The sequence below is a fragment of the Salvelinus fontinalis genome, chromosome 2, assembly GCF_029448725.1.
Source record: "Salvelinus fontinalis isolate EN_2023a chromosome 2, ASM2944872v1, whole genome shotgun sequence".
NCBI lineage: Eukaryota > Metazoa > Chordata > Actinopteri > Salmoniformes > Salmonidae > Salvelinus > Salvelinus fontinalis.
This window is the reverse complement of record NC_074666.1, coordinates 19510002-19535262: the sequence shown is the minus strand read 5'-3', so window position 1 is coordinate 19535262 and position 25261 is coordinate 19510002. Positions and strand designations below refer to the sequence as shown.

Below are 25261 nucleotides of genomic sequence, written 5' to 3'. Positions count from 1 at the left end.
TAAATTGATATCTCACTGACTATAGATGTTTAACATTCTGAATAAATTGATGACAACTCACTGACTATAGATGTTTAACGTTCTGAATAAATTGATGACAACTCACTGACTATAGATGTTTAACATTCTGAATAAATTGATATCTCACTGACTATAGATGTTTAACATTCTGAATAAATTGATATCTCACTGACTATAGATGTTTAACATTCTGAATAAATTGATGACAACTCACTGACTATAGATGTTTAACACTGAATAAATTGATATCTCACTGACTATAGATGTTTAACACTGAATAAATTGATGACAACTCACTGACTATAGATGTTTAACACTGAATAAATTGATGACAACTCACTGACTATAGATGTTTAACACTGAATAAATTGATATCTCACTGACTGTAGATGTTTAACACTGAATAAATTGATGACAACTCACTGACTATAGATGTTTAACACTGAATAAATTGATATCTCACTGACTGTAGATGTTTAACACTGAATAAATTGATGACAACTCACTGACTATAGATGTTTAACGTTCTGAATAAATTGATGACAACTCACTGACTATAGATGTTTAACGTTCTGAATAAATTGATATCTCACTGACTATAGATGTTTAACATTCTGAATAAATTGATGACAACTCACTGACTATAGATGTTTAACGTTCTGAATAAATTGATGACAACTCACTGACTATAGATGTTTAACATTCTGAATAAATTGATATCTCACTGACTATAGATGTTTAACATTCTGAATAAATTGATATCTCACTGACTATAGATGTTTAACATTCTGAATAAATTGATGACAACTCACTGACTATAGATGTTTAACACTGAATAAATTGATATCTCACTGACTATAGATGTTTAACACTGAATAAATTGATGACAACTCACTGACTATAGATGTTTAACACTGAATAAATTGATGACAACTCACTGACTATAGATGTTTAACACTGAATAAATTGATATCTCACTGACTGTAGATGTTTAACACTGAATAAATTGATGACAACTCACTGACTATAGATGTTTAACACTGAATAAATTGATATCTCACTGACTGTAGATGTTTAACACTGAATAAATTGATGACAACTCACTGACTATAGATGTTTAACGTTCTGAATAAATTGATATCTCACTGACTATAGATGTTTAACATTCTGAATAAATTGATGACAACTCACTGACTATAGATGTTTAACGTTCTGAATAAATTGATGACAACTCACTGACTATAGATGTTTAACATTCTGAATAAATTGATATCTCACTGACTATAGATGTTTAACATTCTGAATAAATTGATATCTCACTGACTATAGATGTTTAACATTCTGAATAAATTGATGACAACTCACTGACTATAGATGTTTAACACTGAATAAATTGATATCTCACTGACTATAGATGTTTAACACTGAATAAATTGATGACAACTCACTGACTATAGATGTTTAACACTGAATAAATTGATGACAACTCACTGACTATAGATGTTTAACACTGAATAAATTGATATCTCACTGACTGTAGATGTTTAACACTGAATAAATTGATGACAACTCACTGACTATAGATGTTTAACACTGAATAAATTGATATCTCACTGACTGTAGATGTTTAACACTGAATAAATTGATGACAACTCACTGACTATAGATGTTTAACACTGAATAAATTGATATCTCACTGACTGTAGATGTTTAACACTGAATAAATTGATGACAACTCACTGACTATAGATGTTTAACATTCTGAATAAATTGATATCTCACTGACTATAGATGTTTAACATTCTGAATAAATTGATGACAACTCACTGACTATAGATGTTTAACACTGAATAAATTGACAACTCACTGACTATAGATGTTTAACTCACTGATCTGGGTCTGTTGGTAATGTTAACTCTCTCTCTGTATGTTTTTGCATGGCTCTACTACTCACGCTTACACAGCTACCGTACAGGCAGAAGAGGCACGAGGTACGCAAGTCATTTCTCATCTCTCTCTCCTCCCTCCCCAAAGTTTGAGTGTATTATTGTTGTTTATATACATATTACTAAGTTAAGAGGAGTTTTGTGGCCATACCATGAGGTATTAAAGCATCAGACTATTTATGCCATTTACCAAATAGTCTGAGACTTCGCTCCACTCCCTCTCTCTCTCTCCTCCACCTGGTCTCAATCTCCTTCTCTCTGTTGTTTGTTTGCCCATGCTGCCTTGATGTTTTTGAAGTAAGTGTCTTACCTCTAACTACCAAAACCTTCTAACAACCAAAACGCTCAAGTCTACAATGTCAGATTACACTTTATATATTAGACTAAACATGACCCTATTAGACTATACTTCTATTACCCCTACCAACCACTACCTAGTACCTACTAGACTGTAGATTAGATCCTAAATCTTCCTCTTCACCTCCATACCTCCCTTACTAAGCATCAGACCAAACCACCTGTATTGTGCTGTATTCCTGCACTGATGCTAAACTCTACATCTCTCTCCAGCCATCCAAGGGTTCAACCCGCAGCATAAGATCCAGTCCTTCGAGGAGGCCCGAGGTCTGGACAGGGTCAATGAGCGGATGCCCCCTCGCCAAGATGCTCCTCCCCCTCCCAACAACCTCCCAGCCAGTGGCCCACCTAACAAGAACGGGACCAACACACCGGCCTAGGCATCTGGCCTACCTACCTCTGTATCCCTCCCGCTCTCCGTATCCCTCCCTCCTTCCGTATCCCTCCCTCCCTCCCGCTCTCCGTATCCCTCCCTCCCGCTCTCCGTATCCCTCCCTCCCTCCCGCTCTCCGTATCCCTCCCTCCCTCCCGCTCTCCGTATCCCTCCCTCCCTCCGTATCCCTCCCTCCCGCTCTCCCGCTCTCCCTCTGTATCCCTCCTGCTCTCCGTATCCCTCCTGCTCTCCGTATCCCTCCCTCCCGCTCTCCCTCCCTCTGTATCCCTCCCTCCCGCTCTCCCTCCCTCTCCGTACCCCTCCGTCCCTATCCTACTCCCTCCGTGTCCCCCTCTTTTCCTGCTCTCCTCTTCTCCCTCCCTCTGCTCTCCGGTCTTGTGCCTCTTCTCCCTTTCTCTCTCCCTCTCTGAGGGGCAGTAGGATGGGTCTTTGTTACTTGGCCTCCAGAGAATCAGTCCTAGCATCATGTTTATTTATTTCATCATCTAGAATGAATCTAATGTCATTGGAGTTTAACAGTGGATCTGAACAAATGACACATGATTAAATCTACATTGTACATTTCTATAAATGATACATGACGATTCAATCTACAATGTACATTTCTTTATTGACTGTCCGTAGGCTGGGGCATCACTGCCGTATTAAATAAAAGGCAAATCCATTTTGTAATTTTGAGTTGATAATTGGGATAATAGTCAGACCACCTTTTTACCTATTACCTGTTTGTGTGCTTGGCAAAGGAAGACCTACGCTGCAACTCATATAAAGGTCTTTGCCTATGTACTTTATATCTTAGTAATGTTATCTAATATATAAAGTACCTATGCTATGGTGCCTAAGATATAGTATATAATGTACCTAGGCTATGGTGCCTAAGGTATATAAAGTACCTAGGCTATGGTGCCTAAGATATATAAAGTACCTTCGCTGTGTCTGTGTCCCACCCAAAAAGAGCAAGCAAGAGCACTTGAATAAAAAACGAGAAATCCGTTTGAACCACAATTGCATTAAATCCATCCTTTCTAATGCCAACGACAGTGTGACAAGAGTATTGACATTTATATTATATGTACATTATAAATGTTCCCGTCTCTCAATGTGATTGACTGTTTTTGTTTTTACGAAAAATAGAATTAGGCATCATACCTAGATCAGCGAGGGATGTGGGAGGGAGAGGGATGGGAGAGATTTGTTTTCTCTCTCTGAAGACATCAGTCTGTTACCAGTGGGGAAGTAGAAGCTAGATGGTGTGTGTGTTTGAGAGTGTGTGGAAGATGGTGGTAGTTGGATGATGACTAAGGGAAGGCTGTTTGGAGTGTGTGTGTTTGCATGGGTGGCGGTATTAAGGGGTGGAGGTATTGATGGTGGATGGGGGTGGAGGTATTGAGGGTCAATAGAGAATGGGGTTGACGCGTATGTGAGCGGCGATCGGGTCTCGTCTTGTTTCTGACTTCTGTTCCAGCTCCTCAACATATCTCACAGAATGTACAGAGATCGTTTAATCAAGGTTTTTCTTAATAGCTGAATTTCAAAACTTTTTTTTGTCAAGTATTTGTACTGCGAGGCCTCTGATTTATGTAGCTGTATCCATTCAATAAAAAAATGAAAAGAAACACCTTGTAGAATTTGTTGAATGACAAAGGACAGTGTTTTCTATACAGCTAGATTTGTTGTAGTATGCAAAATGTAATTAAAACAAATAAAATACAACACTTATTTTATTCATTTTCCAAATTCAGCATATACACTATGGATTACGGGTCTTGTTCTGGGTGGGATTTGGAATGTTAATCATTTCTGGTGTTCTTGACGCCAGGAATGTCCTACTGGTCTCAGAACCTTTTCTACGATCTTAGAGCCTGTTTCTGATTTGAGAAGAACCATGAAAATAAAACAATAGCGCTGTTCTGTTTTGAAGGACTAAGAGAGAATACTTTTCAAATGAATACAATAACAATAATCATATTTGTCAACCTCAGTCATGGGTTCACACCAGGAAATATATTAACGTGAATAAAAAGCTGTACTAATACACAACAACATTTCTATAAAACATGAACCATGGTCGATCAATCATGTAAAAACAAATTACAGTGATAATGTGAAGTTTGAACATACAGTGCTTTCGGAAAGTATTCAGACCACTCTACTTTCTCCACATTTTGTTACTTTACAGCCTTATTGTCACGTTCCTGACCTGTTTTCTCTTGTTTTGTATGTGTTTATTGGTCAGGGCGTGAGTTTTGGGTGGGCAGTCTATGTTTTCTATTTCTATGTTGGGTTTTTGTGTTCGGCCTGGTATGATTCTCAATCAGAGACAGGTGTGTATCGTTTGTCTCTGATTGAGAGTCATACTAAGGCAGCCAGGGTTTCACTGGTATTTTGTGGGTGTTTGTTCCTGTGTCAGTGTTTGTGCCACATAGGACTGTTGCAGGTTAGTCACGTTTGTTGTTTTGTTAATTTGTAGTGTTTGTTGGTTTGCCATTAAAACATGAATACCTACTACTCCGCATCTTGGTCCGATCCATGCTCCTCCTCGTCTGAGGAGGAGAACGACTACAACAACCTTTACAGAAACACCCACCAAAACAGGATCAAGCGGAGTGGAGAAGGAAGGCAGGAACAACAGCAATGGGGAAAAGAGGAATGGACATGGGAGGAGATCCTGGACGGTAAAGGACCCTGGGCAGAGCCAGTGGAGTGTCGCCGCCCCAAAGCGGAGCTGGAGGCAGCGAAAGCGGAGAGGAGGTTTTATGAGGCTAAAGCAAGGCAGAGCGGCTGGAAGCCCGAGAGGCTCACCCAAAAATTTGGGGGGGGGGGGGGGGCTAAAGGGGAGTGTGGCGAAGCCGGGTTGGTTACCTGAGCCAACTCCCCGGGCTTACCGTGGAGTGGGAGGGCATCGTACTGGTCAGACCCCGTGTTATGCGGTAAAGCGCACGGTGTCCCCAGTACGCGTGCTTAGCCCAGTGCGGGCTATTCCACCTTGCCGCACTGGGAGGGCTAGGTTGGGCATCGAGCCGGATGTCATGAAGCCGGCCCAACGTATCTGGCCTCCAGTACGTCTCCTTGGGCCGGCGTACATGGCACCAGCCTTACAGGTGGTGTCCCCGGTTCGCCTGCATAGCCCAGTGCGGGTTATTCCACCTCGCCGCACTGGCAGGGCTACGGGGACCATTCAACCTGGTAAGGTTGGGGAGGCTTGGTGCTCAAGAGCGCGTGTCCTCCTTCACGGTCCGGTATATCCGGTGCCACCTTCCCACCCCAGCTCAGTACCACCAGTGCCTACTCCACGCACCAGGCTTCCAGTGCGTTTCCAGAGCCCTGTTCCTCCTCCACGCACTCTCCCTGTGGTGCATGTCTCCAGCCCAGTGCCTCCAGTTCCGGCACCACGCACCAGGCCTACTGTGCGCCTCAACAGGTCGGAGTCGGCCGTCTGCCCAACGCAGCCTGCGCTGCTTGCCTGCTCAGCGCTGCCCGTACTGTCTGCCTTCCCAGCGCTGTCTGAACTGCCTGCCTGCCCAGCGTGGTCTGAACTGTCTGCCTGCCCAGCGCTGCCCGTCTGTCCCGAGCCTTCAGAGCCGTCCAGCCAGGACCAGCCAGTGCCGTCCAGCCAGGACCAGCCAGAGCCGTCCAGCCAGGACCAGCCAGAGCCGTCCAGCCAGGACCAGCCAGAGCCGTCCAGCCAGGACCAGCCAGAGCCGTCCAGCCAGGACCAGCCAGAGCCGTCCAGCCAGGACCAGCCAGAGCCGTCCAGCCAGGACCAGCCAGAGCCGTCCAGCCAGGACCAGCCGGAGCCGTCCAGCCAGGACCAGCCGGAGCCGTCCAGCCAGGACCAGCCGGAGTCCCTCAGCCAGGACCTGCCGGAGTCCCTCAGCCAGGACCTGCCGGAGTCCCTCAGCCAGGACCTGCCGGAGTCCCTCAGCCAGGACCTGCCGGAGTCCCTCAGCCAGGACCTGCCGGAGTCCCTCAGCCAGGACCTGCCGGAGTCCCTCAGCCAGGACCTGCCGGAGTCCCTCAGCCAGGACCTGCCGGAGTCCCTCAGCCAGGAGCTGCCGCCCCTTATCCCGGAGCTGCCGCCCCTTATCCCGATGCTGCCCCTTCATTTAGGTGGGTTTAGCTGGAGGGTGGTCATTTGGAGGGGGATACGGAAGCGGGGAGTGACTATGGTGGGGTGGGGACCTCGCCCAGAGCCTGAGCCACCACCGTGGTCAGATGCCCACCCAGACCCTCCCCTAGACTTTGTGCTGGTTCAGCATATACACTATGGATTACGGGTCTTGTTCTGGGTGGGATTTGGAATGTTAATCATTTCTGGTGTTCTTGACGCCAGGAATGTCCTACTGGTCTCAGAACCTTTTCTACGATCTTAGAGCCTGTTTCTGATTTGAGAAGAACCATGAAAATAAAACAATAGCGCTGTTCTGTTTTGAAGGACTAAGAGAGAATACTTTTCAAATGAATACAATAACAATAATCATATTTGTCAACCTCAGTCATGGGTTCACACCAGGAAATATATTAACGTGAATAAAAAGCTGTACTAATACACAACAACATTTCTATAAAACATGAACCATGGTCGATCAATCATGTAAAAACAAATTACAGTGATAATGTGAAGTTTGAACATACAGTGCTTTCGGAAAGTATTCAGACCACTCTACTTTCTCCACATTTTGTTACTTTACAGCCTTATTGTCACGTTCCTGACCTGTTTTCTCTTGTTTTGTATGTGTTTATTGGTCAGGGCGTGAGTTTTGGGTGTGCAGTCTATGTTTTCTATTTCTATGTTGGGTTTTTGTGTTCGGCCTGGTATGATTCTCAATCAGAGACAGGTGTGTATCGTTTGTCTCTGATTGAGAGTCATACTAAGGCAGCCAGGGTTTCACTGGTGTTTTGTGGGTGTTTGTTCCTGTGTCAGTGTTTGTGCCACATAGGACTGTTGCAGGTTAGTCACGTTTGTTGTTTTGTTAATTTGTAGTGTTTGTTGGTTTGCCATTAAAACATGAATACCTACTACTCCGCATCTTGGTCCGATCCATGCTCCTCCTCGTCTGAGGAGGAGAACGACTACGACAACCTTTACACTTATTCAAAAAAATAAAGGTTTTTCCCTCAATCTACACACAATACCCCATAACGACAAAGCAAAAACAGGTTTTTAGAAATGTTGCCAATTTATTAAAAATACAAACACCTTATTTACACAAGTATTCAGACCATTTGCTATGAGACCCAAAATTGAGCTTAGGTGCAACCTGTTTCCATTGATTATACTTGAGATGTTTCTACAACTTTATTGGAGTTCACCTGTGGTAAATTCAATTGATTGGACATGATTTGGAAAGGAACACACCTGTCTATATAAGGTCCCACAGTTGACAGTGCATATCAGAGCAAAAACCAAGCCATGAGGTTGAAGGAATTGTCCGTAGAGCGCCGAGACAGGATTGTGTCGAGGTACAGATCTGGGGAAGAGTACCAAAACATATCTCCAGCATTAAACACAGTGGCCTCCATCATTCTTAAATGGAAAAAGTTTGGAACCACCACGACTCTTCCTAGAGCTGGCCGTCCGGGAAAAACTGAGCAATCAGAGGAAATGGCCTTGGTCAGGGAGGTGACCAAGAACTCGATGGTCACTCTGATAGAGCTCCAGAGTTCCTTTGTGGGAATGGGAGAATCTTCCAAAAGGACAACCATCTCTGCAGCACTCCACCAATCAGGCCTTTATGGTAGAGTGGCCAGACGGAAGCCACTCCTAAGTAAAAGCAACATGACAGCCCACTTGGAGTTTGCCAAAAGGCACCTAAAGGACTCTGACCATAAGAAACAAGATTCTCTGGTCTGATGAAACCAATTATTTGGCCTCAATGCCAAGTAACACGTCTGAAGGAAACCAGGAACTACTCCTCTCCTGGCCAATACCATCCCTACAGTGAAGCATGGTGGTGGCAGCATCATGCTGTGGGGGTGTTTTTCAGCGGGAGGAACTGGGAGACTAGTCAAGATCAAGAGAAAGATGAACAGAGCAAAGTACAGAGAGATCCTTGATGAAAACTTGCTCCAGAGTGCTCAGAGCCTCAGACTGGGGCGAAGGTCCACCTTCCAACAGGACCCTAAGCACACAGCCAAGACAATGCAGGAGTGGCTTCGGGACAAGTCTCTGAATGTCCTTGAGTGGCCCAGCCAGAGCCTGGATTTGAACCCGATTGAACATCTCTGGAGAGACCTGAAAATAGCTGTGCAGCGACACCCCCCATTCAACCTGACAGAGCTTGAGAGGACCTGCAGAGAAGAATGGGAGAAACTCCCCAAATAAAGGTGTGCCAAGCTTGTTGTGTCCTACCCAAGAAGACAATCACTGCCAAAGGTGCTTCAACAAAACACTGAGTAAAGGGTCTGAAAACTTATGTAAACATGATGTTTGTTTTTTAAAATCCATTTAAGAATAAGGCTGTAACGTAACAATGTGGAAAAAAGAGAAGGTCTGAATACTTACCGAATGCACTGTAGATTTACTAATAATATTTTCCCATTTCTAGTTGTATTAAAAGCAGTGATAATTATTGTGTGGCCAGATAGTGTGTGTACAGTATGTACATCTGTGTGTGTGTATGTGGTGCGGAGGCAGTAGATACTAGGAGATTCTCAATGCTTATGATCAGATCGGTTAGGATTAGGGGTAAGACTTGGGTCAGGCTTGTCTCTGTACTGATGCTCTATATCAAAGCCAGTGAGACTAGGGCCCAGATTCAATCAGATCCAGCATTAACCAGCGACAGCAGACACTCGCATAGCTGATGTTTTGGAGGTGTAACTAAGTTGGAGATGTTAAAACATGATCAGCTGCTCTTGATCATTGTCACGCAGCCGCACCCATCCCACTCGCGTTAGAAGTTCAGAATGTAGGCCATATAGAAATAATGACGCTCAAATTGAAAATCACTAAACTAAATGATGATGTTTTCTATCAACCAAATGTAGGTATAGATTACATCTCACATTCCAGTCTTCCAACTTGTAAACAAGGCTACATGGGATTTCTCTTAATGCAACTCTGTGCAACCAATGGTAATGTCCGCTTTAGGTAGAATGCCAGGAGGTGCTTGTGGATTTGACAGCTCTAGTGCAGTTCTACCTCTGACACCGCCAAAACAACCGCTATGCAGATGTCGGCAAAAGCGGATCTGATTGAATAGAGCCCTAGAGGATATAACGGAACATACAGGTAGAATATGGCTACAGTGATATAGGAGTAGTTAGGATGTGACATATATATGGTTAGTTAGGGTGTGATAGTTTGGTGTTGTGGGGTATTCTTCGTTAGGCAGTGGAGCGGTTCCTGTTTCCTGTGATGGATAAGGTCACTTTCTGCTAGAAAAGTTGAACATTCTTTTTCAAATGATTTCGTTTCCATAGTGACAGACGGTCAAACTCGGCGATGGGCATTCCGAACAGATGCTCAAAGTCCTCAGGAGACAGGTGTCTCTGAGGAGAAAGACACACACGCTTAGTAACACACATACATTAACACAGATACACACATACAGTTGAAGTCGGAAGTTTACATACACCTTAGCCAAATACATGTAAACTCAGTTTTTCAAAATTCCTGACATTTTATCCGAGTAAAAATTCACTGTCTTAGGTCAGTTAGGATCACCACATTATTTTAAGAATGTGAAATGTCAGAATAATAGTAGAGATAATGATTTATTTCAGCTTTCATTTCTTTCATCACATTCCCAGTGGGTCAGAAGTTTACATACACTCAATTAGTATTTGGTATCTTTGCCTTAAATTGTTTGACTTGGGTCAAAAGTTGCAGGTACCCTTCCACAAGCTTCCCACAATAAGTTGGGTGACTTTGGCCCATTCCTCCTGACAGAGCTGGTGTAACCGAGTCAGGTCTGTAGGCCTCTTTGCTCGCACACACTTTTTCAGTTCTGCCCACATAATTTGAGGTCAAGGCTTTGTGATGGCCACTCCAATACCTTGACTTGTTGACCTTAAGCCATTTTGCCACAACTTTGGGAGTATGCTTGGGTCATTGTCCATTTGGAAGACCCATTTGCGACCAAGCTTTAACTTCCTGACTGATGTCTTGAGATGTTGCTTCAATATATCCACATAATTTTCCTACCTCATGATGCCATCTATTTTGTGTAGTGCACCAGTCCCTCCTGCAGCAAAGCACCCCCACAACATGATGCTGCCACCCCCGTGCTTCACGGTTGGGATGGTGTTCTTCGGCTTGCAAGCCTCCCCCTTTTTCCTCCAAACATAACAATGGTCATTATGGCCAAACAGTTCTATTTTTGTTTCATCAGACCAGAGGAAATTTCTCCAAAAAGTACGATCTTTGTCACCATGTGCAGTTGCAAACCGTAGTCTGGCTTTTTTATGGCGTTTTTGGAGCAGTGGCTTCTTCCTTGCTGAGTGGCCTTTCAGGTTATGTCGATATAGGACTCGTTTTACTGTGGATATAGATACTTTTGTACTGGTTTCCTCCAGCATCTTCACAAGGTCCTTTGCTGTTGTTCGGCGATTGATTTGCACTTTTTGCACCAAAGTACGTTCATCTCTAGGAGACAAACCCACTTGCCAAAATTATAGTTTGTTCACAAGAAATTTATGGTGGTTGAAAAACGAGTTTTAATGACTCCAACCTAAGTGTATGTAAACTTCCGACTTCATCTGTACATTTGAGTAATAACACACATATGACATCATATGTACACGCACACACACCTCCAGTCTGGTACGGTCCACGCCTGGCGGCAGCTTGCAGCGCCCTCTGTGGGTGACTATGAGCATTTCATATGGGTAGATCTGAGGAGAAAACACAGTTCTGGCTGGGTCTTTATATATATTTTTGCCTCTGTGCATGAATGCGTGGTGCATATTCACCAGTGCTCACCTTCTGTTCCAGCATACTTGGCAGTGAGTTTCCTCTGTCCATCCTTTCCCGCGGTGCCTCTCCATTCTAGACACACACACACATGCCGTTTGTGTTATCAAAATGCTTTGGAGGTAGATAGATATGACTTGAGCAGAGGGAAGAGTCGGTATGAAAATAAGGCCGGGATTCAACCTGACCACGCTTGTAGACAACACAGCTTTTTAAAAGGCAATGTTATCGCTTTCGTGGAGATCGCATGTCAAAGCTGCAGATGTCGGCTCAGTTAGATATTAACGCAGATCTGGTGCTGATCAGAATAAATCCTGGCATAAGAACACCCTTACCTGTTCAGCTGCACAACACAACAGGGAGAGACAAGAGAAAAGAAGATAATTAAATAGTTATATTCAACATATAAAAGGCTGTAGATATACACTTTAATATACACTCAGTGGCCAGTTTATTAGGTACACCACCACGTTCACGAAAATAGTTTGCTCCTACAGACAGTGAGTCACATGGCTGTAGCTTGCTATATAAAGCAGGCATACAGGCATTGGGGCAAATAACAGCACAGTACACAACTCGTCATTCCTTGTCACAGATGGGCTATTGCAGCTGACGACCACACCAGGTTTTACTCCTATAAGCTAAAAACAAGAAGAAGCGTCTCCAGTGGGCACGCGATCACCTTCACTGGACAATTAAGGAGTGGAAAAACATGCTGATGGCAGAGTCAAGATTTGGCGTAAGCAACGTGAGTCCATGGCCCCATCCTGCTTAGTGTCAACAGTACAGGCTGGTGGCTGGTGGCGGTGGTGTAATGGTGTGGGGAATGTTTTCCTGGCACACGTTTGGTCCCTTGCTACCAACTGAGCATAATTTGAACGCCACACCTTGTAGAATACATTCTCCAAAGAATTTTGGTTGTTCTGGAGGCAACTGGCCACTGTGTGTATATACAGAACCAGTCAAAAGTTGGCACACCAACTCATTCTAGGGTTTTTCTTTATTTAGACTATTTTCTACCAAAAAGCGCTATGATGAAACTGGCTCTCATGAGGACCGCCTCAAGAAAGGAAGACCCAGAGTTACCTCTGCTACAGAGGATACGTTCATTAGAGTTAACGCCAAATAAATGCTTCACAGAGTTCAAGTAACAGACACATCTCAACATCAACTGTTCAGAGGTGACTGCGTGAATCAGGCCTTCATGGTCGAATTGCTGCAAATAAATCACAACTAAAGGACATCAATAAAAAGAAGACTTGCTTGGGCAAAGAAACACGAGCAATGGACATTAGACAGGTGGAAATGGTGAACGGATGATCTCAGCATGTGTGGTTGCCACCGTGAAAAATGGAGGAGGTGGTGTGATGGTGTGGGAGTGCTTTGCTGGTGACACTGTCGTGATTTATTTAGAAATCAAGGCACACTTAACCAGCATGGCTACTATAGCATTCTGCAGCGATACACCATTCCATCTAGTTTGCGTTTAGTTTGCGTCTACCATTTGTTTTTCAACAGGACAATGACCCAACACACCTCCAGGCTGTGTAAGGGCTATTTGACCAAGAAGGAGAGTGATGGAGTGCTGCATCAGATGACCTGGCCTCCACAATCACCCGACCTCAACCCAATTGGGATGGTTTGGGATGGGTTGGACCGCAGAAAAGCAGCCAACAAGCTCTCAGCATATGTGGGAAGTCCTTCAAGACTGTTGGAAAAGCATTCCTCATGAAGCTGGTTGAGAGAATGCCAAGAGTGTGCAAAGCTGTCATCAAGGCAAAGGGTGGCTTCTTTGAAGAATCTCAAAAATAAAATATATTTTTATTTGTTTAACACTTTTTTGGTTACTACATGATTCCTTTTGTGTTATTTCATAGTTTTGATGTCTTCACTATTATTCTACAATGTAGAAAATAGTAAAGATAAAGAAAACACTTGAATGAGTAGGTGTGTCCAAACTTTTGACTGGTACTGTATATATGCAGTGCATTCAGAAAGTATTCAGAACCCTTGACTTTTTCCACATTTTGTTACGTTACAGCCTTATTCTAAAATGTATTAAATAGTCCCCTCCCTTATCAATCTACAGTCGTAGCCAAAAGTTTTGAGAATGACACAAATATACATTTTCTCAAAGTCTGCTAACTCAGTGTCTTTAGATATTTTTGTCAGATGTTACCATGGAATACTGAAGTATAATTACAAGCATGTCAAAGGCTTTTATTGACAATTTTTATTTAATTTTTTATTTCACCTTTATTTAACCAGGTAGACAAGTTGAGAACAAGTTCTCATTTACAATTGCGACCTGGCCAAGATAAAGCAAAGCAGTTTGACACATACAACAACACAGAGTTACCACATGGAGTAAAACAAACATACAGCCAATAATACAGTAGAAAAATAAATCTATATACAATGTGAGCAAATGAGGTGAGATAAGGGAGGTAAAGGCAAAAAAAGGCCATGGTGGCGAAGTAAATACAATATAGCAAGTAAAACACTGGAATGGTAGAATTGCAGTGGAAGAATGTGCAAAATAAAGATAGAAATAATGGGGTGAGCTGCTCTGACAGCTGGTGCTTAAAGCTAGTCAGGGAGATAAGTGTTTCCAGTTTCAGAGATTTTTGTAGTTCATTCCAGTCATTGGCAGCAGAGAACTGGAAGTAGAGGCAGCCAAAGGAAGAATTGGTTTTGGGGGTGACCAGAGAGATATACCTGCTGGAGCGCGTGCTACAGGTGGGTGCTGCTATGGTGACCAGCGAGCTGAGATAAGGGGGGACTTTACCTAGCAGGGTCTTGTAGATGACCTGGAGCCAGTGGGTTTGGCGACGAGTATGAAGCGAGGGCCAGCCAATGAGAGCGTACAGGTCGCAGTGGTGGGTAGTATATGGGGCTTTGGTGACAAAACGGATGGCACTGTGATAGACTGCATCCAATTTATTGAGTATGGTATTGGAGGCTATTTTGTAAATGACATCACCGAAGTCGAGGATCGGTAGGATGGTCAGTTTTACAAGGGTATGTTTGGCAGCATGAGTGAAGGATGCTTTGTTGCGAAATAGGAAGCCAATTCTAGATTTTACTGTGGATTGGAGATGTTTGATGTGAGTCTGGAAGGAGAGTTTACAGTCTAACCAGACACCTAAGTATTTGTAGTTGTCCACATATTCGAACATGCTGACCAGACCGGACACATCGCCATGCTATTCAATTATTGCACCCACACTGCTTGCGCGCGCCAACAAGCATCTGAGACACCAAGGGCACGTGGATACCTGCTTCTATAAACCAATGAAGAGATGGGAGAGGCAGGACTTGCAGCGCGATCTGCGTCAGAAATAGGAACGACATCTATTTTAGCCCTTGGTGTCGTAGACGCTCGTTGGCGCGCGCAAGCAGTGTGGGTGCAATAATTGAATAACATGGGTTTCTAAATTTATTTTGCGACACTCGCGCACGCGACGTGTCCAGTCTGGTCAGCATGTAAAATCGATGTCGTTCCTATTTCTGACGCAGATCGCGCTGCAAGTCCTGCCTCTCCCATCTCCTCATTGGTTTATAGAACCAGGTACCCACGTGACATCTCCTCATTGGTTATACCCACGTGGGTGATAGAAAGACAAACTGTTTTGCCGGTAGTCGTGGTAATACAATGAAAGTTTAGATGCGATCACCATATAATTTAAACAATGAAAATTGCCTGGAAGGAGGAGAGATGACTAGAAACGATTCGGTTGGCCGTTTTATGTCTGGATTAATTGTCGGAGGAGAGATCCTTGTGCATTTCAGGTAAAATAACAATTCCATGTTTATATCCCAGGACAAATTAGCTAGCAACAGCAAGCTAGCTAAATAGGACAAATTAACGTTAGCTAGCAAGTGCAAGCTAACTAGCTAAATTACCATACATGTTTAATGCTTTTCGACCTGTCCCCAAATGAATGTCATTGGTTCAGAGTTTGTATTGATATATTAACCTGCGTGTCGTGATCGCGTTTGGTGTCGGGGGGCAAAATACATTTATGCACGATAGCGCACGCGCGCTGCCGGTTTGGGCAAGGTGTAAGTCGGAACCGTCCAGAGTAGTGATGTTGGATGGGCGGGCAAGTGCAGGTGCAGGCAGCGATCGGTTGAAGAGCATGCATTTAGTTTTACTTGTATTTAAGAGCAATTGGAGGCTACGGAAGGAGAATTGTACGGCATTGAAGCTCGTCTGGAGGGTTGTTAACACAGTGTCCAAAGAAGGGCCAGAAGTATACAGAATGGTGTCGTCTGCGTAGAGGTGGATCAGAGACTCACCAGCAGCAAGAGCGACATCATTGATGTATACAGAGAGGAGAGTCGGTCCAAGAATTGAAACCTGTGGCACCACCATAGAGACTGCCAGAGGCCCGGACAACAGGCCCTCCGATTTGACACACTGAACTCTATCAGAGAAGTAGTTGGCGAACCAGGCGAGGCAATCATTTGAGAAACCAAGGCTATCGAGTCTGCCGATGAGGATGTGGTGATTGACAGAGTCGAAACCCTTGGCCAGGTCAATGAATACGGCTGCACAGTATTGTTTCTTATCAATGGCGGTTAAGATATCGTTTAGGACCTTGAGCGTGGCTGAGGTGCACACATGACCAGCTCTGAAACCAGATTGCATAGCGGAGAAGGTATGGTGGGTTTCGAAATGGTCAGTAATCTGTTTGTTGACTTGGCTTTCGAAGACCTTAGAAAGGCAGGGTAGGATAGATATAGGTCCGTAGCAATTACATGAATGAATTACATGTCATAGCAATGAAAAGCAATTACATGTCATGAATTACATGACAATACATGAAGTTGATGCAGTGTCAATATTTGCAGTGTTGACCCTTCTTTTTCAAGACCTCTGCAATCCGCCCTGGCATGCTGTCAATTAACTTCTGGGCCACATCCTGACTGATGGCAGCCCATTCTTGCATAATCAATGTTTGTCAGAATTTGTGGGTTTTTGTTTGTCCATCCGCCTCTTGAGGATTGACCACAAGTTCTCAATGGGATTAAGGTCTGGGGAGTTTCCTGGCCATGGACCCAAAATATCTATGTTTTGTTCTCCGAGCCACTTAGTTATCACTTTTGCCTCATGGCAAGGTTCGCCATCATGCTGGAAAAGGCATTGTTCGTCACCAAACTGTTCCTAGATGGTTGGGAGAAGTTGCTCTTGGAGGATGTGTTGGTACCATTCTTTATTCATGGCTGTGTTCTTAGGCAAAATTGTGAGTGAGCCCACTCCCTTGGCTGAGAAGCAACCCAACATGAATGGTCTCAGGATGCTTTACTGTTGGCATGACACAGGACTGATGGTAGCGCTCACCTTGTCTTCTCCGGACAAGCTTTTTTCCTGATTCATCAGAGAAAATGACTTAACCCTAGTCCCCAGCAGTCCAATCCCTGTACCTTTTGCAGAATATCAGTCTGTCCCTGATGTTTTTCCTGGAGAGAAGTGGCTTCTTTGCTGCTCTTCTTGACACCAGGCCATCCTCCAAAAGTCTTCGCCTCACTGTGCGTGCAGATGCACTCACACCTGCCTCCTGCCATTTCTGAGCAAGCTCTGTACTGGTGGTGCCCCGATCCCGCAGCTGAATCAACTTTAGGAGACGGTCCTGGCGCTTGCTGGACTTTGTTGAGCGCCCTGAAGCCTTCTTCACAACAATTGAACCGCTCTCCTTGAAGTTCTTGATGATCCGATAAATGGTTGATTTAGGTGCAATCTTACTGGCAGCAATATCCTTGCCTGTGAAGCCCTTTTTGTGCAAAGCAATGATGACGGCACGTGTTTCCTTGCAGGTAACCATGGTTGACAGAGGAAAAACAATGATTCCAAGCACCACCCTCCTTTTGAAGATTCCAGTCTGTTATTCGAACTCAATCAGCATGACAGAGTGATCGTCAGCCTTGTCCTCGTCAACACTCACACCTGTGTTAACGAGAGAATCACTGACATGATGTCAGCTGGTCCTTTTGTGGCAGGGCTGAAATGTAGTGGAAATGTTTTTGGGGGATTCAGTTCATTTGCATGGCAGAGGGACTTTGCAATTAATTGCAATTCATCTGATCACTCTTCATAACATTCTGGAGTATATGCAAATTGCCATCATACAAACTGAGGCAGCAGACTTTGGGAAAATTTAAATTTGTGTCATTCTCAAAACTTTTGGCCACGACTGTACACACAATACCCTATAATGACCAAGCAAAAATAGGTTTAGAATTTTTTTCACATTCATAAAAAGAATTACAAAAAAATTAGAAGTTACATTTGTGTAAGTATTCAGAACCTTTTTTCCCCCCTTTATTTAACTAGGCAAGTCAGTTAAGAACAAATTCTTATTTTCAATGATGGCCTAGGAACAGTGGGTTAACTGCCTTGTTCAGGGGCAGAACGACAGATGTTAACCTTGTCAGCTCGGGGATTTGATCTTGCAACCTTTCGTTTACTAGTCCAATGCTCTAACCACTAGGCTACCTGCCGCCCCTTTACTCAGTACTTTGTTGAAGCACCTCAGCGATTACAGCCTCGAGTTGTCTTGGGTATGACGCGACACATTTTGACAGCTCCAACTTAGTTACACCTCCAAAACATCAGCTATGCGAGTGTCTGCTGTTGCTGGTCAATGCTGGATCTGATTGAATCTGGGCCCTAGTCTCACTGGCTTTGATATAGAGCATCAGTACAGAGACAAGCCTGACCCAAGTCTTACCCCTAATCCTAACCGATCTGATCATAAGCATTGAGAATCTCCTAGTATCTACTGCCTCCGCACCACATACACACACAGATGTACATACTGTACACACACTATCTGGCCACACAATAATTATCACTGCTTTTGATACAACTAGAAATGTGAAAATATTATCATTTTCATAGTAAATCTACAGTGCATTCGGTAAGTATTCAGACCTTCTCTTTTTTCCACATTGTTACGTTACAGCCTTATTCTTAAATGGATTTTAAAAAACAAACATGTTTACATAAGTTTTCAGACCCTTTACTCAGTGTTTTGTTGAAGCACCTTTGGCAGTGATTGTCTTCTTGGGTAGGACACAACAAGCTTGGCACACCTTTATTTGGGGAGTTTCTCCCATTCTTCTCTGCAGGTCCTCTCAAGCTCTGTCAGGTTTGATAGGGCGAGTCGCTGCACAGCTATTTTCAGGTCTCTCCAGAGATGTTCAATCGGGTTCAAGTCCAGGCTCTGGCTGGGCCACTCCCGAAGCCACTCCTGCATTGTCTTGGCTGTGTGCTTAGGGTCATGGTCCTGTTGAAAGGTGAACCGTCGCCCCATTCGGAGGTCCTGAACACTCTGGAGCAGGTTTTCATCAAGGATATCTCTGTACTTTGCTCTGTTCATCTTTCCATTGATCCTGACTAGTCTCCCAGTCCCGCCACTGAAAAACATCCCCACAGCATGATGCTGCCACCACCACGCTTAACCATAGGGATGGTGCCAGGTTTCCTAAAGACGTGACACTTGGCATTCAGGCCATAGAGTTCAAACCTTGATTTCATCAGACCAGATAATCTTGTTTCTTTTGGGTGACTTTTGGCAAACTCCAAGCGGGCTGTCATGTGCCTTTTACTGAGAAGTGGCTTCAGTCTGGCTACTCTACCATAAAGGCCTGATTGTTGGAGTGCTGCAGAGATGGTTGTCCTTCTGGAAGGTTCCACCATCTCCACAGAGGAACTCTGGAGCTCTGTCATTGACCATTAGAGTTCTTCGTTACCTCCCTGACCAAGGCCCTTCTCCCCCAATTGCTCAGTTTGGCCGAGCGGCCAGCTCTAGGAAAAGTCTTGGTGGTTCCAAACATCTTCCATTTAAGAATGATGGAGGCCACTGTGTTCTTAGGGAGCTTCAATGCTGCAGAAATGTTTTGGTACCCTTCCCCAGATCTATGCCTCGACACAATCCTGTCTCGGATTTCTACGGACAATTCCTTCGACCTCATGGCTTGGGGTTTGGTCTGACATGCACTTTCAACTGTGGGACCTTATATAGACAGGTGTGTGACTTTCCAAATCATGTCCAATCAATTGAATTTACCACAGGTGTACTCCAATCAAGTTGTAGAAACATCAAGGATGACCAATAGAAACAGGATGCACCTGAGCTCAATTTCGAGTCTCATAGCAAAGGGTCTGAATACTTACGTAAATAAGACATAAGGTTTTATATTTTTCATAAATTATCAACATTTTCTAAAAACTTGTTTTCACTTTGTCATTATGGAGTATTATGTGTAGATTGATGAGGAAAATATTTTATTTAATACATTTTAGAATAAGGCTGTAACGTAACAAAATGTGGAAAAAGTCAAGGGGTCTGAATACTTTCCGAATGCACTGTATGTGCATTTTGTTGTTTTTGTTTGTTCAAAATGAATTAAATATATGTTTTCCCCCATCTACACACAATACCCCATAATGACACATTTTGTGAATCAATCAATAATTATCATTTCTAAAATTCTTCATGCTCTGTCAAGTTGGTTGTTGATCATTGCTAGACATTTTCAAGTCTTGCCATATGAATTCACTGTTTGACTGAGGGTCCTTACAAATAATTACATGTGTGGAGATGAGATAGACATTATGGGGTAATTTGGTGAAACGGATTGTGTGGGTCCTACTTCACTACTACAACTGTTTTTGTAATACATGATACCTGTAGCCTACCTGTTTTGCCCTGATTTCCCTCTGTAGTGAACTCTGCAGGCTGCATCTGCACAGAGGTAACACATATAAATCATCACGCACACACACACATACACACTTACTGCAACACATGCAAACACACTGTACACTCACCCTGGTCAGACCTGAGCTGGAGGACAACTTCAAGGAGAAACCTGAAGACATCAGAGCAACCAATCAAAATCAGGTTCTAGCACACACACACACACAGACACACACAATGGACTGTAACTTACTTGTGTGCATGTGTGTTCTGTCTGGCAGTGACTGCGTCTTCCTGCGGTCAAGTAGAGCCTTCTCCTGCTCCTCCTTCTCCTCCTTCAGGATCAGCCTGCCCAGGTTAGACTTGATCTGGCACACACGCCACACACACAAACACACCCATGCACACAGACACACCATCAATCGATAAATATTGATTAGTGAAGACGGTAAAACTTCCTATGATAATATACTGAATATACTGAATAAGCATTATAAAAGCACTTATGTAATACATTACGAAGAAGGACTCCATGTCAAGAGTTACCTTGTGGAGCTCCTGCTCCTGTCGTGTCTTGGCGTCATCAGTCAGGACTTCAAACTCATCCTTCCCCTCTTCCTCTTCCTCCTTCCTCTTCCTCCACTCGATCTCTGTGGCAACAACAGGTCAGACCACACACTACCACTACCTATCCAATCACGTGTGTGTGTTTGGTTTTTCTATCCTTGTCCGCACAAGTCAAGGAAAAAGGCTATTTGAGGCTTAAGGCTACTTACTACAAGCTTCACTCCGTTCATGTGCGTGGAGTGGGAATTTTGGAACAGCAGACATCTTCTGGTGTCATGATATCCTCACCAGTCCCACTCCCATTCATAAGGGGGCGATAGCAAAGTTTTTTATTTTCTGTCATTTCATTTTGTGAAGTGTTGCCGCCTTCCCTTGATAGTAGTAGCTAGCTGACAGCCTGGCTATACCCTGATGAAGACAGCTTGTCTGTCGAAACCTTGGTTATTAAATGATTGCATCTGAGCTCCTAGAGTGTGTGGCTCTCCTTTAATTTTTCAAGTGTTCTACTCCGCTAGCCAGCACCTCGCCTAAATAGGTGTGCGTTTTTTCCGCCTCTAGATTAGCCTGGCTAAAAAAACACAGCAAGCTAGCTGGGACACTCTTTTCACGCCACTTCAATAAAAATGAATTTTCGTAGCAGGTTAGGAGAGCATTTTTGCTAACCCTAACCCTTTTCCTAACCTTAACCTCAGTCTCCTAACCTGCTACGTTAATTCTACTAACCTGCTCCGTAAATTCTCTTAATCTGCTAAGAAAAAGTAACTTCAGTTTCGAAGTAGCGTGAAATGAGTGTTTAACCATGCTAGCTAGCTTCATGTGAAATAAATCAGATTTATAATAAAAAAATATGCCCTGGCAAATATACTTATACAGTGCCTTCGGAAAGTATTCAGACCCCTTGACCTTTTCCACATTTTGTTACATTACAGCCTTATTCTAAAATGTATTACAGTTTTTTCCCCTCATCAATCTACACACAATACCCCATAATGACAAAGCAAAAACTGTTATTTAGAAATGTTTGCAAATTTATACCGGTGTAACCTAAAACATTATCGCAGTTTGATATGTTGCTTGTGTATTCATTCTGATATCAGCAAAAAATAGAAAAGCATGTTTTGGTCACAGAGAAAAAAAGCACATGGCTAGCTAGCTGGCTACAACAAGTTCTACCATTTCACACTAGCCTGGAATCACTGGTTATTTCTTGTATACAAAATACCTTTTGGGGTGGATTTTTATTGTTTGAACAGTCGCTGAGATTACTACTACACTGATGAATAGCCTATGAATACTATTTTGATGAATAGCCTATAGATCAGATCAAGGAACCAAGCGACAACACTGCCACAACGGCTGTGGAAGGAATGATAAGGTGTCTCTCAATTTTCAGGTAGTACAAAAGTACATTGCATGCCGGAGCGTATTACAAGGCTCCGTCCCTTTTGTGACGAAAAACGACATTGCAACACTCCATACCGTCCTTCTCCGTAGTGTGTGAATTTACCTCTAGGGGTTAGGTTTAGGTTTACAATTAGGGTTAGAATTAGGGTTAGGAGTTAAGACAATTTATGAATATATATTCATTTATGGACATTTACTTTGTATTTATTATGGATCCCAGTTTGCTGCTGCCAAGGCATCTGCTACTCTTCCTGTGGTCCGGGCAAAATTAAAAGCAGTTATACAATTTTAAAAACATTACAATACAAGTGTGTGCCCTCAGGCCTCTACTCCACTACCACATATCTACAACACAAAATCCATGTGTACGTGTGTGTATAGTGCGTTTGTTATCGTGTGTGTGTGTGTGTGTGTGTGTGTGTGTGTGTGTGTGTGTGTGTGTGTGTGTGTGTGTGTGTGTGTGTGTATGTGTCTGTGCCTATGTTTGTGTTGCTTCACAGTCCCCGCTATTCCATAACATGCATTTTTATAAATTGTAAAAAATCTGATTCTACTGTTACCTGATGTGGAATAGAGTTCCATGTAGTCGTGGCTCTATGTAATACTGTGCACCTCCCATAGTCTGTTCTGGACTTGGGGACCGTGAAGAGACCTCTGGTGGCATGTCTTGTGGGGTATACATGGGTGTCTGAGCTGTGTGCTAGTCGTTTAAACAGACAGCTCGGTGCTTTCAACATGTCAATACCTTTCCAAATACAAGTAGTGATGAAGTCAATCTCTCCTCCACTTTGAGCAAGGAGAGATTGACATGCATATTATTAATGTTAGCTCTCTGTGTACATCCAAGGGCCAGCCATGCTGCCCTGTTCGGAGCCAATTGCAATTTTCCTAAGTCCCTCTTTGTGGCACCTGACCACACGACTGAACAGTAGTCCAGGTGCGACAAAACTAGGGCCTATAGGACCTGCCTTGTTGATAGTGCTTTTAAGAAGGTAGAGCGGCGCTTTATTATGGACAGACTTCTCTCCATCTTAGCTAATGTTGTATCAATATGTTTTGACCATGACAGTTTAGGAACAATGTATGATGGTTGTTCCAAGAAATAAGCTTGTTTGGACATGACTTTTTAACATACAGTAAATTGCTTTCACGTCTCTGACATTCACTCACAGCTATATAGGAAAAACAATGTGCAGAAAGTGGTCATCTAAATGACCCGGAAGCGGCCTCCCGGGTGGCGCAGTGGTCTAGGGCACTGCATCGCAGTGCTAACTGCGCCACCAGAGTCTCTGGGTTCGCCCCCAGGCTCTGTCGCAGCCGGCCGCGACCGGGAGGTCCGTGGGGCGACGCACAATTGGGCTAGCGTCGTCCGGGTTAGGGAGGGTTTGGCCGGTAGGGATTTCCTTGTCTCATCGCGCTCCAGCGACTCCTGTGGCGGGCTGGGCGCAGTGCGCGCTAACCAAGGGGGCCAGGTGCACGGTGTTTCCTCCGACACATTGGTGCGGCTGGCTTCCGGGTTGGAGGCGCGCTGTGTTAAAGAAGCAGTGCGGCTTGGTTGGGTTGTGCCTCGGAGGACGCATGGCTTTCGACCTTCGTCTCTCCCGAGCCCGTACGGGAGTTGTAGCGATGAGACAAGATAGTAATTACTAGCGATTGGATACCACGAAAATTGGGGAGAAAAGGGGATAAAATTTAAGAAAATAAAAAATAAAAAATAAAAAGAAATGACCCGGAAGCTTCTTCCAAGGGATGAAAATATCATAGGCCTACTACAAACTGTAAAGTTCATGGCATATATTATTAGCCATGCAGGCCAATTGGGTTAAATATATATATTTAATTTTTATTATTTTTTATTCCACCTTTATTTAACCAGGTAGGCTAGTTGAGAACAAGTTCTCATTTACAATTGCGACATGACCAAGATAAAGCACAGCAGTTCAAAACATACAACAACACAGAGTTACACATGGAATAAACAAACATACAGTCAATAATACAGTAGAAAAAAGAAAAATCTATATACAGTGAGTGCAAATGAGGTAAGATAAAGGAGGTAAGGCAATAAATAGGCCATGGTGGCGAATTAATTACAATATAGCAATTAAACACTGGAATGGTAGATGTGCAGAAGATGAATGTGCAAGTAGAGATACTGGGTGCAAAGGAGCAAGATAAATAAATAAATACAGTATGGGGATGAGGGGGATGAGGTAGTTGGATGGGCTGTTTACAGATGGGCTATGTACAGGTGCAGTGATCGGTGAGCTGCTCTGACAGCTGGTGCTTAAAGCTAGTGAGGAAGATATGAGTCTCCAGCTTCAGTGATTTTTGCAGTTCGTGCCCATACTCTCATTACTGGGGTCAGACAAAATCTGCAGGAAAACTTTCTAATCACTACCTTCAAAGCATTAAATGCAATACACAACTTTTATCAACAGGTTTTGCAGCATTACTTGGTTTGAATTAATCACACAGGTATTACTCAGGGATAACACATACCCCACCACACCTGACAGATCTGTGATGGTGAGGAGCGTCATAGGATGTGTCTCTATTGGAGACTATGCATTGAGGGCAGAATCTTGAAAACTGTGTGAGAAACGACTGAGTATAAATCTTCAATTTATATCAGGGGTGGTAAACTCATTCCATAGGGTTAGGTGTTTTGGGTTAGGTATAGGTTAAGGGTTAGAAGTTAGGAAAAATGTGATTTTGAATGGGAATCAATTGTCTGGTCCCCACAAGGATAGTAAAACAAATATCTTACCCATAGCAGAGGGTAGATAAGATCAGACGTTGTTGGCATGTTTCAAAAGTGTTGCATAAAGATTGTTGGCATTTTATTGCTTTGAAATGTAAAGGAATGAAGGATGTAGGTAATGTTGTCCGTCTGGTGTAGAAGGATTGTTCTACTCAGTTATATCACCATCACCAGCTGGGTGTT

At 43.5% G+C, this 25261-nt stretch overlaps 2 protein-coding genes across 5 annotated transcripts in view; one reads left to right on the top strand and one right to left on the bottom strand.

The window, feature by feature from the left end:
- The window catches only part of LOC129813695 (serine/threonine-protein phosphatase 2B catalytic subunit gamma isoform-like), a 47415-nt gene extending 43081 nt beyond the window's left edge, over nt 1-4334 (top strand). The window contains exons 13-14 of one of the 3 annotated variants that reach the window (XM_055866123.1): nt 1986-2012; nt 2538-4334. In XM_055866123.1, coding sequence (XP_055722098.1) covers nt 1986-2012; nt 2538-2704 — 194 coding nt within the window. In that variant the 3' untranslated portion in view covers nt 2705-4334. The remainder of the gene's footprint in view (nt 1-1985; nt 2013-2537) is intronic. The other 2 variants (XM_055866131.1, XM_055866141.1) reach the window with 2 other exon arrangements.
- An 87-nt stretch (nt 4335-4421) lies between these two features.
- LOC129813709 (dematin-like) overlaps nt 4422-25261 on the bottom strand; it is a 44189-nt gene continuing 23349 nt past the window's right edge. Inside the window, exons 8-15 of one of the 2 annotated variants that reach the window (XM_055866158.1) lie at nt 20890-20993; nt 20597-20711; nt 20475-20515; nt 20343-20388; nt 11971-11978; nt 11645-11710; nt 11476-11556; nt 4422-10212 (exon numbers count right to left, since the gene is read on the bottom strand). In XM_055866158.1, the coding sequence (XP_055722133.1) occupies nt 10099-10212; nt 11476-11556; nt 11645-11710; nt 11971-11978; nt 20343-20388; nt 20475-20515; nt 20597-20711; nt 20890-20993 (575 nt within the window). In that variant the 3' untranslated portion in view covers nt 4422-10098. The remainder of the gene's footprint in view (nt 10213-11475; nt 11557-11644; nt 11711-11970; nt 11979-20342; nt 20389-20474; nt 20516-20596; nt 20712-20889; nt 20994-25261) is intronic. The other variant, XR_008753187.1, reaches the window with a different exon arrangement.